The 17,225-nt window shown below is 55.6% G+C and overlaps 1 protein-coding gene across 1 annotated transcript; it reads left to right on the forward strand.

Annotated features, from left to right (window-relative positions):
* Positions 1-3,274: 3,274 nt before the first annotated feature.
* Positions 3,275-5,611, forward strand: LOC310888016 (dynactin subunit 2-like; the record flags this gene model as incomplete). The annotated part of the gene is made up of 10 exons (XM_083814344.1): positions 3,275-3,391; positions 3,474-3,634; positions 3,748-3,895; positions 3,980-4,045; positions 4,124-4,162; positions 4,462-4,539; positions 4,714-4,785; positions 4,900-5,002; positions 5,107-5,198; positions 5,285-5,611. Coding segments are annotated over 10 exons (963 nt in total), but the record flags the coding sequence as incomplete, so codon positions are not given.
* Between the last annotated feature and the right edge of the window lie 11,614 nt (positions 5,612-17,225).

Genomic DNA, 17,225 nt, shown 5'->3' on the forward strand with positions numbered 1-17,225 from the left:
CGAAGAGAAAAATCTCATAGCGGACTCTGAGCGGGATAAGAGCTTGCAATTGTAAACTAACCTTTTATTTTCAGAGGTAACTAATGAGTGTGACTTGTGATTGACAGAAAGGACAGACCTATAGTGAATTGAAGTGTTCCCAAGGGGGGGTTGTTATAGTAGTAGTGTATATCTTATTCTTTGTATTGGTAATTATTTAGAAACCTAAGGTTTAAAAATAATGACAGGGAAAAATCAATTATTAATTTTGTTTTTAGTGATTGTAGGCCTCAGAGAAAGCCTTGGTCAATTGGCAACTTGGAAAAGGCATGATCAGATAATAGTAAGATGGGATACCCCGTAGAAATATGGGTGAATGTGACAGAGGGTTATGTACCACAATCTGTCATGTTTGATGCTTGTGAGGTGTTAGCTTGTGGAGATTTAAATGCCCAATGACAACTGAGCAGAGAGAACAAATAACTGGGAGAGGCCCAACAGCCAGACTGAGAATAGCTGTATGGAAACAATCCTCTATTGCCATCTGAGAAAGGGAGAAACTCAAGGAGAAAACAGGAGAGAAAACAGGAGGCCCTCTTTGAAATGCGGCAGTTCAAACGTTTGAATGAAACAGGGTATGGGGATGTGAATGCCTGGATAGAATGGGTCAAATATACTGTCCAGAGTCTCAACCATAGCAATTGCTATGCTTGTGCCTCGGGATGACCGATTGCCCAGATCGTGCCCTGCCCATTGAGGTGGACCAAGGATTCCCAGGGAATGCGATGTATGATTGCATTGTACCAAGAAAAGACTGCCTGGGGAAATGAGGCCTGTAAGTCTCTCTCTTTGCTATTCCCTTCCTTGCATGATAGCAATATCAGGGCTCCCCCTGTATTCTCCACAGCTATAGGTAACCATACAGCTTGCCTCTCACGGCAGGGTGTGAGTGCTACCCGGCATCTGGGAGAATTTGCCTTGTGCACGAGGACCTTGAATGCTACCGAGGACTTGATGGGAAACTATTCAAGACTCGAGATCCCCAGGGCAGATCTCTGGTGGTACTGTGGAGGGAAGATCTTACGGTCCACCCTACCATCTAACTGGGGAGGCACTTGTGCACTTGTTCAATTAGCTATACCCTTCACCCTGGCATTTGAAAGAGGAACATCACAAATACCCAGAAGAAGTAAAAGAGGCTTAGGAATATCATTTGATGATAGAGTATACATAGATTCTATAGGGGTGCCTAGAGGAGTTCCTGATGAACATAGAGCCAGGAATCAAATTGCTGCAGGGTTTGAGTCACTGTTCTGGTGGGTAACAATTAATAAAAATGCGGATTGGATTAATTATATCTATTATAATCAGCAGAGATTCATAAACTATACAAGAGATGCGATAAGAGGAATCGCTGAACAACTAGATGCCACCAGCAAAATGGCTTGGGAAAACAGAATAGCATTAGATATGATTCTTGCGGAGAAAGGTGGTGTGTGCGTAATGCTGGGCAACCGTTGTTGTACTTTTATCCCTAACAATACTGCCCCGGATGGCACAGTAACTAGAGCATTGCAAGGGCTTACCACCCTTGCCAATGAATTGGCAGAAAACTCAGGAGCAGACACTTCCATCACAGGATGGTTGGAATCTTGGTTTGGTAAATGGAAAGGGATGGTAGTGTCCATATTTACATCCTTGATTGTAGTAGCAGGAGTTTTGACAGCCATTGGTTGTTGCATTATCCCCTGTGTAAGGGGACTTGTCCAGCGGTTAATTGAAACTGCACTTTTGAAACAAATGACCATGGATCCACCACCCTACTCAGATAAGATGATGATATTAGAGGAAATGGAAAGCAAAGAAAGTGAAGAAGAGGAAGATATCTACCAACTTACACCTTAGAGAAAAATTTTGCAAAAATCAACAAATTATAAAAAGAGAAAAGGGGGGAATTGTGGGAATAGAAATGTTGTTTTTGCAGTGTTACGTTGTTTAGAAGGAAGGAATGTGGTATTGAGATATGCTTACAGCGATAAGAAAGCTCAGCAGGTGACCTCGTAAAATGCAGACAACCAGCCTCCTTAGAGCAATCAGGTGAAAATCACTGTGTTAAGTCAAGCCAGATAAGGGGAGAAAACATTACCATCTCCAAAACAGGCCGGCAACTGAAGGCCAGGCATTGTCTGTGAAGCATCAGATAGATTGTGAACCTGGATTACCCACTCCAGTGGGGAAACGGGAGGGCCCTGTCATCAAAAAGTATATAAACTGTGTTTTGGAACTAGTAGGTGCGCTCTCCTGCTTGTGGGGCGCCCGCCATTGCAATCGCGAATAAATTACTACTTCACTGAGATCCTCGCCTGAGCCTAAGTTATTGGCTACGGAGCGTTTCTCACAATTGGTACGTTGTGAGCAGCGGGGGTCGGTCGCGGCCGATGGCTCCCCGAGAAACTCCTCGGTGCCGGCTGGAGCGTGATCAGTTCGTGAGCCACCTCAGCAGTGCCCACGAGGTCCCATCTGGGTCGCCAAAATGTTAGCGTTCATGAAGACACATAATCCACAAAGTGATTATATGAAGGTGCTTTATTAGGCGCCGGAAGTTAGGGGCATGCCTGCCCAAATCTAACTTCGTCTGATTTGTTCTCTTAGTTCTCTTTTATCTCCTAAGATATTACATATGCATTAGGTTTCACAACTCATCTATGCATATTCATTTCCTAGCTCCGCCTAGCCTCGCTTCATATGCTAATCATCTTATCAGTCCTTCTGCGCTTGCCTACTACTCTCTGGTGGTCGTCCGGGTGGTCGTCGGGATGAGGTAAGATGTCTTCATCAGAGTTGAACTTTTTAACCTTTCCTTCTCACGCACGCTCTCTGAGCCCTCGGTCTCAGTCCAAACCGCAAGGTTGGTTTGATCCAGTTCCCAGGGTCCAAGAAGCCCCAGTTATCTAGATGTCTTGCAAATGGAGCATTCTTTTAATCCTCCTTACTCCTCATCATGAATCGGTGCATTCTCTCATGCTACCCTTGCACAGTTATTTTGTATCTTCCAAGCGCAGCCCCGGAACAGTACATCGCAAATGTAACATATTAAGCAATATTGTATTATTTCATCTTCTATTACTAACAGAGGGACTCAGCTACTTGGTTTTTCTGGTCGATTCCTTTCCTTGCACAGGCACGGGTACCGCCGAGGGGAGTTGGGTCCCGGTGTCCCAGCACTGCCAGATCCCTGGTGCCGTGGGCAGGCCCCGAGCCTCCGTGACACCCCTCTCCTTTCCCTCTCCCCTCCCCTTTCATCTCTCTGCAGCACGGTGAGGGCGTTGGTGCCAAAGAGACTCCTCAGCAGCGGTACCAGCGGCTGCAGCACGAGGTGCAGGAGCTGGTCCGGGAGGTGGAGCAGATCCAGGTGAGCACCACCCCTGCCGTTTGGCACCTGCGGGCAGATCGTCCCCGGGGGCTGACACTGCTGCCTGTCCCCCCCTGCACAGAGCGCGGTGAAGGAGTCGGCGGCCGAGGAGGAGCTGACGCCCATGGCCTTGGCCAGGCAGGTGGAGGGCCTGAAGCAGCAGCTGGTCTCCAGCCACCTGGAGAAGCTGCTGGGCCCTGCCGCAGCCATCGACTTCGCAGACCCCGAAGGCGCGCTGGCCAAGTGAGTGTGGGCTCGTGGCCGCAGCTTGGGAAGCGGGGGACAGCAGGGGGAGGATGGCAGCATCCCCGCGAGGCGGTACCAGGGCAGCGTGCCCACCTTTTCCCCTCGCCCAGGCGCCTGTTGCAGCAGCTGGAGGTGGCGAAGTGCAAGAAGGCAGCGGCAGGGAAGAGCCCCGCCAAGGCGCCAGCCCCCACCGGGGACACGCTCACTTTTGAGCTGTACTGGAGGCCAGAGCAGGACCAGTTCTCCCAGGCTGCCAAGGTGAGCGTGCGGAGGGGGAGTCACAGCGTTTGACCCCAAAATGGGCTGTCCTGCCCTCTCAGCCCTCGTTTCCCTCGTTTCCAGATTGCGGAGCTGGAGAAGCGGCTGGCACAGCTGGAGGCGATGGTGCAGTACGAGCCTGACAGCCAGGTAAGGAGCCAGGAGCTCCAGCCCTGCCACTCCCCTGCCCTCCATCCTGCCCCACTGATGTGATTTTCCTCCCCACAGAACCCGCTGTTGGTCGGGCTGAAGGGGACCAGCCTCGTGGTGAGTCCTAGAATCCTAGAATAGCCTGAGTTGGAAGGGACCCATGAAGACCCTTGGGTTGAACTCCTGGCTCCACACTAAGAATTAAACCATAAATCTGAGAGCATTGTCCAAATGCTTCTCGAACACCAGCAGGCTTGAGGCCATGACCCCCTGCTTGGGGAGCCTGCTCCGCTGCTCGACCACCCTCTCAGTGAAGATTTTCTGTCCTAATACCCAGCCTGAACTTCCCCTGGTGCAGCTTTAAGCCGTTCCCTCATGCCCAGGCACCCCCTACACAACCTGTTCTCCTTCCCCAGGAGACCGTGCAGATCCTCCAAGCCAAAGTGAACACCCTGGACGTGGCTGTGCTGGACCAAGTGGAGGCCCGGCTGCAGGTGAGGGGAGACGGAGGGGGGTGGGGATGAGTCCCGCAGCCCCCAGCCAGCACTGGGCCCGCTGGCCCCACCAGAGGATGGCATGGGGCCATGGGAGGGCACCCGCAGAGGCTATGAAATTGGGGTGGACCCTGCTGGATTTGGGGTGTCACATCTGCTTCCCCCCCTCCGCAGAGCGTCCTGGCGAAGGTGAACGAAATCGCCAAGCACAAGGCCGTTGTGCAAGATGCTGACACCCAGAGCAAGGTAAGAGCAGCAGGGAGGGCCCCCCAAAGCAATCACAGCATGGGGGGCTTATGTGGAATCGCCCTGCAGACTGTGCTTACGCCCTCCTTTCTTGCTTTCCGCCCCTTGCCCCAGATCCACCAGGTCTATGAGATGATGCAGCGCTGGGACCCCGTGGCCAGCAGCCTGCCCGATGTAGTGCAGCGACTGCTGACCCTCAGGGACCTGCACGAGCAAGGTGAGGGGCAAGGAATGGGGATGCTGGGGACAGTGGCGTGGCGTGACAAGGGAGATACTGGGGTCTGGGGGCCCTCCAGTGCTGAGTTTTCACCTCCTTCCCAGCCACACAGTTTGGGCAGGTCCTTGTGCACCTGGACACCACGCAGCAGGAGATAGCTGGTGCTCTCAAGGACAACACCGTGCTGCTGGCAGAGGTGAGTCTCAGCAGCATGTGCTGGGGTGGGAGGGGTCCCCATCCTGTCCGCCCTGCTCAATCCCTTCCCCACTGACCGCCCTGCAGGTCCAGAAGACGATGAAGGAAAACCTGGCCATTGTAGAGGACAACTTTGCTGACATAGAAGCCCGTATCAAGCGGCTGCAAAAGTGAGAGCACCCTGGAGCACCTCCCTGAGCATCTGCATTCCCCCCCCCCCCCCCCCGACATTGTGATCCCCTGGGAATCACTCCCTCTGCCTGCAAGTAGCAGTCCCTGTTTGTGTATAGCTGGCCGTGCTCCCCTGCGCAGAACGGGGCTGTGGAGGGGCCCTTCCCAGCCCCCCATTAGCACCCAGGGGTGGGTCACTGCTCCCCCAACCTGGATTTACCCCAATAAATGTCCTGGTTCAAAGCGTGTCCGTGCTGGCCTCTCCTTCGGGCTGCGGGACACGAGCAGGGCCCAGCTGGGCTGTTTGAAATGCAGCTTCTACTGCGCATGCAAGCCCTCCAAGCACCCCCAGCGTAGCTCCAGCTACACTTTTCTTACGCTTTTTTTTAGTTTAAAACCATTAGCCCTTGTCCTACCAGTGAAGAAATATTTCTCCTCAACACCTGCAGTACGTTGAAGACATCGTCGTGTGGGGCAACACAGGAGAGGATGCTTTTGAGAAAGGGGAGAAAATAATACAGCTTTGGACGGCTGCTTTCGTCCTGTTAAACAGAGTAAGGTGAAAGGATGGGCGCTGGAAATGCATTGTTTTAGGCATAAATTGGCAAGATGGATGTCATCAGGTCCCCATGGATGCGATCCATGGGGATCCAAGAAGCTGTGGACTTGCCAGCTAGCAAATGCTAACGGCTGTATAATGCCTGCATGGGTTAACAACCCTTCACCTCCCTCCTCTGCGCCCCTTGAGCTGAAGCTGTCGGGGTGTGTCCGGGTGGGGACATACCATATAAGGTCATATGGCGTCATCCCTCCTTTATGACGTCATCCCTCCTTTATGACGTCATCACCCGGACACTATATAAGGCCGCGCTCGCCCAGGCCGGGCCAGTGGCAGAGGCGACCTCTGCTGCTGCGTGGTGCTGGGAGCCGGTGTCTGCTGAGGGCTCAGAGGCTGCTGTCCCTCAGAGGCCCAGGCCGCGCGATCGCTGGTGGCTATTGCTGGCAGCGTTTGGTGAAACCGTCGATTTCGCATTCCTTAAGCCATGATCCGGGGTGGCGTGGGCCAGGGGCCTGTGGCGCGTGGTCGCCCCTTGCCCCGTCGGGGCCCAGCGCGACCCCCCAGCAGGCCTGTGCAGCAGGAGGAGCACAGGCAGGAGCTGGAGGCGCTGCGGGCCCAGCTGGAGGCGCTGCGGGCCCAGCTGGAGGCAGTGCGGGCCCAGCTGGAGGCCAAGCGTCTCCGCTCCCAGGAGCTGCAGCGCCGCTTTGCTGATGAAGCCCGTGAGATGAAGAAGAGGGCAGAGGAGCAGCGGCAGCTCCTGGCCAAGCAGCTACGCTCCAAATGCGAGCAGGAGCGGGCGCGGGAGCTGCAGCGGCTGTGGGAGCAGCTCCAGAAGCAGCAGGCAGCGGAGATCCGTCAGCTGCTGTGTGAGGAGAACACCAAGTGGTGCCAGGCTCAGCAGCTGCTCCAGCAGCAGTGGGACGAGGCCGTCCGCCAGGTGCGGGACCTGCAGCGGCAGCTGTTCAAGGTGCCCGTGAACCGTGGCCGGAGCGGCGGCAGCGAGGCCCGCGGCAAGCAGCAGGACGTCAACAGGCAGCTCTGCTGGCGGGCAGATAGCAAGCAGGCCGCCCAAATCCTGGACCTCCAGGAGAAGCTGCAGCTGCGGAGGAAACTCCCCTCTCAGTACATCCCGGAGAAGGCTGAGGGGGGGGCGCCTGCCTCCCACAACGGGGACAGGGCCGCGGCCCAGCACCGCCTGCAGAGTCTCCTGGGCACAGGAGCCACCAGGCCCGGCTCTTCGAAGAGCTCCGGTGCATCTGGTGCTGGTGGTGGAGAAGGGCAGCGGACAACCTGCTCGAGCTCAGAAGACGCTCACCTGCGGGGTGAAGGGCAGAGCAGCAGGAAATCTGTCAGAGACATTGGGGTTCAGGTCCCAGAGCAGCAAGAGGCCTGTCCACCTGGCAGCGGAGACAGCCCGTTCCTGGAGCAGCAGAAAGCGCAGCTGCAGAATGCCCTGAAGGACCTGGCCAGGCAATGGATGGTCCTTCAAGAGGAGACCTGCTTCCTGAAGAACGAGAGCTCCCTGGTGGAAGCGAGGGAGAAGGCGGGGAGGCTCAAGCAGGAGCTTGGTATGCTGGGCCTCCTTACCAAGAATCTGACAGAAAAAACCAGGAAGCTGAAAGAGCTTGCTGCAAAGTCTGGAAAGACTGCTGCAAAGACGGAGCAGGTCGACCAGCAGCAGAGAGGGCAATTGGAAACCGAGGCTGGGAAAAAACTTCAGCTGCAAAAGAAACTGGATCAGGAACGTTCAAGGCTGAAGAACAGGTACGAGGAGCTGAAAGTGTGTCTGACAGAGATGAGAAATGAAAAAGCCAGACGCGCGCAGGAAACTTCTCAGCTCCGCAGGCAGAAGGAGAGGATAGAGGAGATTCAATCTGAAAACGCTGCTCTGAAGCAGAAACTCGTGCAAGCGACAGAGCAGCGAAATGCTGCCGTTGGAGCAGCCAAACGTCTTCAAACGCTCCTGAAGGATCTCGACTGCAAATTGAAAGCCATGAGTCAACCGGCAGAAAGGACGCAACAACAGCAGCAGGACCACGAGGAAACAAAGCTAATGCTGCAGAAAAAAGAAGAGGAAGTTAAGCATTGGCAGAGGGCTTGGGCAGAGCTCAGAAGGACACGTGAGGAAGAGCTGCAAGCCTCTCGAGTGCAGCTGAGAGAATCAGAGCAGCAGTATCAGCACCAATGTCAACAATGTGAGCTGCTCTCTCAGCAACTTGAGCAAGAGAAAAGAAAAAAATCCAGCCCTATCGTCTCAGAACTACCCCAGGCAATGACACCTCCCACAGCACAGGCCTATGCAGAGCAGTCCCATGACCTCTGCAGCCATGAAGACAGCTCTGATGCTTCTGAGAAGGCAGCCAAAATCCTGGGATTCTACACAAGCAGCTCGGCATCTGATGCCACACGCGACGGTCCTGGGTGCTGCACTGTTTCAGATGAGGGCTCTGTAGGTGGGAACGGAGAGTCAGGAGCAGAGCATGTGTCCTTCGTCCCGCAGTCCCTGGGACAAGAATCACCAAAACTTCAAAGACTTGCAGCTCAACAGGGCCACCATCCTGTTGAGGGTCCTAATGAGCGCCCCGAAGCAGAGCTTCCTCATGCTCGGGGAGAATACGTTCACGTCTCTGGAGACGTGGACGAGCATGGCGGGTCTGTGAGGGAGCGGAAGCCTGTCAGAAGACGACTTTTCTCCCCTACTTCGACAGAAGTTTCAGACAGCAGCCAGGTGACAAGTTCAGAGCTATGTTATCCCCTGCAAGACAGTGATATCGAAATAAGTTCTTGCAGCAGAAGGGGAAGGAAGAAACAGAGACAGAATAAATCTTTTTGACCAAGGAATTTGTGTCTGTGTGGTGGTTTTACTTGGGTGGGCGGTCGAGTTCCACCTCAGCCGCTCTCTCACTCCCCCTCCTCAAAGAGAAAGGGGGGGAAAATACGACACAAAGGGCTCAAGGGTTGAGATAAGGAGGGGGAGATCGCTCAAAAATTATCGTGACGGGTAAAACAGACTCAGAGTGGGGAGAGAGTAAGATTTATTGCCTATTGCTAACAAGGTAGGGAAGTGAGAAACAAAGGAAAGAAACCAAAAACACCTTCCCCCCACCCCCCACACTAACATGAAACTGGGCCTCCATACACGTCGTGGTTGGTGGGGAGACGGACATTTCCCTAACGAGAGCTCCCCCCTTCTCCCTCCCCTTCCATGGCTTTTATTGCTGAGCGTTACGTGGTCATATGGACTATCCCTTTGGTCTTTTGGGGTCAGCCGCCCCGGCGATGCCCCCTCCGCACCTCTTGCCCATGGTGGTGGGCAAGCCACTGGATTTGGGGCTGGGGGGTGGCAGAGGGAGGGCGCTGTGGGAGTCCTGGTGCTGTGCCAGCGCCGCTCAGCAGTAGACAAAACACATCGGTGCAATAGCAAGTCAGTTGTAGCCTAGCTACAAGTACAGAGCACAGCGCTGTATGGGCTGCTGCGGGGAAGGCTGAGGCCATCCCAGGCAGAGGCAGCCCACCAAACCCACCGTGGTGGGGACGGGATGACCAGGCAGGGTCTAGAGGGGTGGCTGGATCCCAACCGAAACAGTCGCCCGGGGGCTGGGAAGGATGGGGAAGGTGCTGGGTGGTGCGGTGGGAGCTCCTACGCTCACCCACCTCGGAGGAGCTCGGAGGGACGGTGGCGTCGGGGGGAGTCCTGCCGGGCCCCTCGCAGGGACCACCCGCCCAAAGACCCCGGCCACACAGGTCCACGAGCAGGGAGGTGAAGGTGGAGGGGTTCAGAGGGGGTCACCCACGGCCTCGCACCCCGGGACGGCGGCAACCCACGGGTGCAGCCTTTGCGTGCCCGGAGCACCGGGGCAGAGCCGGCGGCACAGCAGCTGCGGAGCCAGCCCCGGCGCCGGTTCCTGGAGTGGGAACCGAGCTTCAAAGGGCTCGGGGCAGCCGCATCGGTCCGCCCCCACCCATGCCAGCTGCCCACGGGTGTCCTGGGCTGCTCGCATGACCGCAGCACGGCCGGGCTCGGCACCGGGCTCGGCACCAGGCTCGGCACCGGGCTGCCGCCGGCTTTGCCCGGGCAGAGCAGGGCGGAACGCGGGGGCTGCCCCCACGCATGACTCCCGGCCCCCTGTGGGGGGAGCTCCCAGCGCCGGGGAAGAGGGGCCCCGCACCCCACGGGGGGTGCTCTCCGGGTGGGCTCCCCCCTACCTGGGGACCCCAGGGAGCGCGGTCTCGGGGGATGGGGGGCGGACCCAGGCCCCACGCGTGACCACCGCCCCCCGTGGGACGGGAGCCCTACGGATGGGGACAGCCCACGGGGACCGGACCCATGCGGGGGTCGCTGCCTCAGCCCCCCCTGCAGCGGGGGCGCCTCCCACGGCCCCTGCACCCACGCGGGACCCCGGCCCCCCTCGAGCCCCAGCCCCATGCGCTACGGGGAGCCCCCGTACCTGGATTTACCCCAGGAAATGTCCTGGTTCAAAGCGTGTCCGTGCTGGCCTCTCCTGCGGGAGGTGGCCGGTAGCGGGGCAGGCGCGCTCTGCCACGGAGCGGGGGATCGAGGCGGGCAGGGCTTTTCTGCGGCGTCGAGGCCACCCGAAGCAGCCGAGGGAGCCGCTGGGACCCGGCAGCCATCGCGAGGGAGGCTGACGAGGCGTCGGCGGAGCCAGCAGCGTCCCCTCCCGGGCCTCCCTCGCGACGGGGAGGGAGCGGGGCGAGGCGCGGCCGTTGGTGCGGGCAGGTTGCGCTCGGGCAGGGCAGAGCGTTCCGCCGCGCTCCCGGGAACAGCTCAGCTACCGGCCGCCTACCTACGGGTAAACCGCCACAGTCATCACGAGGCGGAGAGCTCTTTTCAGACGCTCTGCGGCCGCCCAGACTGAGCGCCCGCTCGAACACGCGGCGCTTCAGGCCTCCGGGTGCCCGCAGGGCCTGGGCCTGTTGCCGCCCTCCGAGGGCGGCGGAGACGCCGTGTGCGTGAGGTGCGGGGGCCATGGGAGGCGCCCCCGCTGTGGGGGGGGGGCTGAGGCAGCTGCTCCAGCAGCAGCGGGACGAGGCCGCCCGCCAGGCGTGGGACCTGCAGCGGCAGCTGCTCAAGGTGCCGGCGAACCTCGGTGCTGGTGAGTGTGAGGTCCAGCCCAGCGCCTCTCCTTGTGGGCTCTCCTTACCCCTTGGCTGAGGAAGCTGCCATCAGCACACCCCAGGACCCTCCTGGATCACTGATGTCTGGCGGTGTTATCCCTCCAGCAGACAGATGGGGGTTGAAGTCCCCTGGGAGGACCGGGCCCTGCAAACGTGACGTTTCTCCTACCTATCTGTAGAGGTGTTAGCGTTCATGAAGACACATAATCCACAAAGTGATTATATGAAGGTGCTTTATTAGGCGCCGGAAGTTAGGGGCATGCCCGCCCAAATCTAACTTCGTCTGATTTGTTCTCTCAGTTCTCCTTTATCTCCTAAGATATTACATATTCTATACATATATACATATATACATATCACTTGCCGAGGCGATGGGCTCCGGGGCAGATGCGTTCTGCAGGAGAGCGGGGGATCGGGACAGGCAGGGCTTTTTTTCCGACATCGAGGCCGCTCGAGGGAGCCGCCAGGACCCGGCAGCCTCCGCGAGGGAGGCTGACGAGGCGTAGGCGGAGCCAGCAGCGCCCCCTCCCCGGCCGTTCAAAAGCAGCCCCTAGGGAGCGCGAGCGACCAGGAGCGCAGCGACCAAGGCGGGCAAACAGGGCGGGGCACGTCAGAAGGGTGGGCGCGGCAGTTTGCACGGCAGTGCGCGCAGGCAGGGCGAGCAGGGGGGGCGGACAGGGCAGAGTTTCCCCCCGCCCATAAGAACAACACCTTTAACGGCTGTCGACTGCTAGCTGGGCTGCGATGGTCTTCACCAGGCAGAGCGCTCTCTCTAGAGAGTCTGTGGCCACCCAGACTGACCACCTGCTCAACAATGCGGCAGTTCAGGTCTCTGGGTGCAGGGACTGTCTGAGCCTGTTGCTGCCATCTGAGGGAGGCAGAGGCACCGTGTGTGTGAGGTGCGAGCAGGTGGATGACCTGGTCCGCCTGGTGGCAGAACTCAAAGAGGAGGTGGAGAGGTTGAGGGCTCTTAGGGAGCGTGAGCGGGAGATAGACTGGTGGAGCGACTCCCTGCAGGGCCTGAAGGAGAGGTAGCAGGGTGAGACACCCCAAATAGGGATGGACCCCCTGCCCTGTTGCTGTCGGGCAGAGGGAGGGGACCTAGAAGTTGAGGAGGGATGGAGACAGGTCCCTGCTCGACCTTTCAGGCAACGCCCCCCCCTACCGGCCCCACCTTCCCAGGTGCCCTTACGTAACAGATTTGAGGCCCTGGAGCTTGAGAGACCGGTGGGTGAGGACGAGGTAGAAAGTCTACCCAGGAGGATGCCTAGGGCGAGGAAGCCGACTCCACGCCTCAAGACTGCCTCCACCAAGAAAGACAGAAGGGTGATCGTAGTAGGCGACTCCCTTCTCAGGGGAACAGAGGGTCCTATTTGTCGACCTGACCCTACCCGTAGGGAAGTCTGCTGCCTCCCTGGGGCCAGGGTCAGGGATGTTGCCAGGAAGCTTCCCAACCTGGTTCCCCCCTCTGACTACTACCCTCTTTTGATAGTCCAGGCTGGCAGTGATGATATTGATGAGAGAAGCCTGAAGGCTATCAAACGGGACTTTAGGGGACTGGGACGGTTAGTGGATGGAGCGGGAGTACAGGTGGTGTTTTCGTCTATCCCTGCAGTAGCAGGGAGGGGTACCGAGAGGACACGGAAAGCCCACCTGATTAACACGTGGCTCAGAGGCTGGTGCCAACACAGAAATGTTGGGTTTTTTGACCATGGGGCGCTTTACTCGGCACCCGGCCTGATGGCCGCAGACGGGTCCCTATCTCTAAGGGGAAAACGGATCCTAGCCCAGGAGCCGGCAGGGCTCGTTGAGAGGGCTTTAAACTAGGAAAGAAGGGGGATGGGGCTGAAAGAAGGCTTGTTGGAGCTGTGCCGGGGGGAACAATGGCAAAGCCGGGGAAGAAGGCAATGGCCCGACTGAAGTGCATCTACACTAATGCACACAGCATGGGTAACAAACAGGAGGAGCTGGAAGCCATCGTGCAGCGGGAAGGCTATGACTTGGTTGCCATCACGGAAACGTGGTGGGACCACTCTCGTGACTGGAGAGCTGCAATGTCTGGCTATAGGCTCTTCAGAAGGGACAGGCAGCACAGAAGGGGTGGTGGTGTGGCTCTCTATATTAGAGAGTGTTTTGACGTTGAGGAACTCGAGGCTGGGAATGATAAGGTTGAGTCCCTATGGGTTAGGATCAGAGGGAAGGCCAACAAGGCAAGCATCCTGGTGGGGGTCTGTTATAGACCACCGAACCAGGATGAGGAGACTGATGAGGAGTTCTACAGGCAGCTGGCAGAAAACGCAAAATCGTCAGCGCTTGTTCTCGTGGGGGACTTCAACTTGCCAGACATATCCTGGAAGCACAACACAGCCCAGAGAAAGCAGTCTAGGAGGTTTCTGGAGAGCGTGGAAGATAGCTTCCTGACGCAGCTGGTTAGAGAGCCTACCAGGGGAGGTGCCCCGCTAGACCTTCTGTTCACAAACAGTGACGGACTGGTGGGAGATGTGGTGGTCGAGAGCTGTCTTGGGCAGAGTGACCACGAAATGGTTCAGTTCTCTATTCTTGGCGAAGTCAGGAAGGGGACCAGTAAAACCGCTGTCTTGGACGTCCGGAGGGCTGACTTTGAGCTGTTCGGGACACTGGTTGGCAGAGTCCCTTGGGAGGAGGCTCTGAAGGGCAAAGGAGTCCAGGAAGGCTGGGCACTCCTCAAGAAGGAAATCTTAATGGCTCAGGAGCGGTCTGTCCCCCCGTGCCCAAAGACGAGCCGACACGGAACTAGACCGGCCTGGCTGAGCAGAGAGTTCTGGCTCGAGCTTAGGAGAAAAAGGAGGGTTTATAATCTTTGGAAAAGAGGGCGGGCTACTCAAGAGGACTATAAGGATGTTGCGAGGCTGTGCAGGGACAAAATTAGAAAGGCCAAAGCTCATCTGGAGCTCAATCTGGCTACTGCCGTTAAAGATAACAAAAAACGTTTTTACAAATACATCAACACAAAAAGGAGGACTAAGGAGAATCTCCATCCTTTACTGGATGCGGGGGGAAACTTAGTTACAAAAGATGAGGAAAAGGCTGAGGTGCTCAATGCTTTCTTTGCCTCAGTCTTTAGCGGCAAGACCGGTTGTTCTCTGGATACCTGGTACCATGAGCTGGTGGAAGGGGATGGGGAGCAGGATGTAGCCCTCGCTATCCATGAGGAAATGGTTGGCGACCTGCTACAACACTTGGATGTACACAAGTCGATGGGGCCGGATGGGATCCACCCGAGGGTACTGAGCGAACTGGCGGAGGAGCTGTCCAAGCCGCTTTCCATTATTTGTCGGCAGTCCTGGCTATCAGGGGAGGTCCCAGTCGACTGGCGGCTAGCAAACGTGACGCCCATCTACAAGAAGGGCCGGAGGGTAGACCCGGGGAACTATAGGCCTGTTAGCTTGACCTCAGTGCCAGGGAAGCTCATGGAGCAGATTATCTTGAGTGTCATCACGCGGCACTTGCAGGGCAACCAGGCGATCAGGCCCAGTCAGCATGGGTTTATGAAAGGTAGGTCCTGCCTGACGAACCTGATCTCCTTCTATGACCAAGTGACGCGCTTGGTGGATGAGGGGAAGGCTGTGGATGTGATCTACCTTGACTTCAGTAAGGCTTTTGACACCGTCTCCCACAACATTCTCCTCAAGAAACTGGCTGCTCGTGGCTTGGACTGGCGTACGCTTTGTTGGGTTAAAAACTGGCTGGATGGCCGGGCCCAAAGAGTTGTGGTGAATGGAGACAAATCCAGTTGGAGGCCGGTTACTAGTGGAGTCCCCCAGGGCTCAGTGCTGGGGCCGGTCCTCTTTAATATCTTTATCGATGACTGGATGAGGGGATCGAGTGCACCCTCAGTAAGTTTGCAGATGACACCAAGTTAGGTGCGTGTGTCGATCTGCTCGAGGGAAGGAAGGCTCTGCAGGAGGATCTGGATAGGCTGGACCGATGGGCTGAGGTCAACTGCATGAAGTTCAACAAGGCCAAGTGCCGGCTCCTGCATCTGGGGCGTAACAACCCCAAGCAGCGCTACAGGCTGGGAGATGAGTGGTTGGAAAGCTGCCTGGCGGAGAGGGACCAGGGAGTACTGGTTGATAGGCAGCTGAATATGAGCCAGCAGTGTGCTCAGGTGGCCAAGAAGGCCAACAGCATCCTGGCTTGCATAAGAAGCAGTGTGGCCAGCAGGTCTAAGGAGGTGATTGTCCCCCTGTACTCGGCTCTGGTGAGGCCGCACCTCGAGTACTGTGTTCAGTTTTGGGCCCCTCGTTACAAGAAGGACACGGAGGTGCTCGAGAGAGTCCAGAGAAGGGCGACGAAGCTGGTGAGGGGTCTGGAGAACAAGTCTTACGAGGAGCGGCTGAGGGAGCTGGGGTTGTTTAGCCTGGAGAAGAGGAGGCTCAGGGGAGACCTCATCGCTCTCTATAGGTACCTTAAAGGAGGCTGTAGAGAGGTGGGGGTTGGTCTATTCTCCCACGTGCCTGGTGACAGGACGAGGGGCAATGGGCTAAAGTTGCGCCAGGGGAGGTTTAGGTTGGATGTTAGGAAGAACTTCTTTACTGAAAGGGTTGTTAGGCATTGGAATGGACTGCCCATTCCAATGGAGGTGGTTGAGTCACCATCCCTGGAGGTCTTTAAAAGACGTTTAGATGTAGCCCTTAGTGAGATGGTTTAGTGGAGGACTTGTTAGTGTTAGGGCTGAGGTTGGACTAGATGATCTTGGAGGTCTCTTCCAACCTAGACGATTCTGTGATATGCATTAGGTTTCACAACTCATCTATGCATATTCATTTCCTAGCTCCGCCTAGCCTCGCTTCATATGCTAATTATCTTATCAGTCCTTCTGCGCTTGCCTACTACTCTCTGGTGGTCGTCCGGGTGGTCGTCGGGATGAAGTAAGATGTCTTCATCAGAGTTGAACTTTTTAACCTTTCCTTCTCACGCATGCTCTCTGAGCCCTCGGTCTCAGTCCAAACCGCAAGGTTGGTTTGATCCAGTTCCCAGGGTCCAAGAAGCCCCAGTTATCTAGATGTCTTGCAAATGGAGCATTCTTTTAATCCTCCTTACTCCTCCTCATGAATCGGTGCATTCTCTCACGCTACCCTTGCACATATATTTTGTATCTTCCAAGCGCAGCCCCGGAACAGTACATCGCAAATGTAACATATTAAGCAATATTGTATTATTTCATCTTCTATTACTAACATTTCCCCCCTTTGAAAGTATTTCACTCCTTTCGAGGAGGGCAAATGCTTTCACTAACTAACTAAAATGTTTTACACTCAGTGCTCACCAATAACATATTCAAGGAAAATTACAACATTACGCATCAAGAAAATTACAAAGATTAGGATTGTCACAACATTTCATAAGTCCACCACTTCTGCTTTATGTTACATTCGCTCTTCTGGTTGGGTTCACTTGATCTGGAACCGATTTTGTCTATTCGGTTTTCATTCCATTTCGCCTCCTGGGTTCCTCAGATTCTTTCTCTGAAATCCGAAGTCGTTATATGCCGGTGGAGGGTATTGCGGATGTGGTTCCATATGCCGAGCAATGGTTTGCATCACTGTCCAATTCCAGGTTGTCTTCCTTAGGATCAGACTTTTCAGCATTATAAATGTTAACTAAATTCGTACCCCTACAATCACCAATATAATTATCGTCTCCAGTAAGGACTTAACCCAATTACTAATATTCCATCCACTAAAAATGTTATCCAACCAGCTTGTTGTCATATCTTTCTCTTCCTGCTCTGCATCTTGTTCCACTCAAGCCAGTTGTTCTATGACATGTTCTACATCAATAGTCACATTTGAAATGTGGATGCAGCAATGATCAAGATGATCTTTTAGAAATCCGCATACTCCATGTTCCTTTAATAACAGTGTATCTAATGCCAATCGATTTTGTAGCACCATTTTAGTTGTAGCTTGTAGTTGGATATTAAGGTCTCTAAAGCCTTCTTTCGTGGCTCTCGCGAGCCTACTCACTTGTCCTGTAAGTTTATAAATCATTTCCCTATTTCGATAAGTAGCTACCTGTGCAAATAGAGATTCTAACGCCCAACTGAATTTTACTCCACCCGAGGGTTCATGCCATATATCTTCATCTGCCCCTTCTTCTAAACTTCTTTTTGCCCTACTA

The sequence above is a fragment of the Anser anser genome, assembly GCF_964211835.1.
Source record: "Anser anser genome assembly, chromosome: 30".
NCBI classification, from domain to species: domain Eukaryota; kingdom Metazoa; phylum Chordata; class Aves; order Anseriformes; family Anatidae; genus Anser; species Anser anser.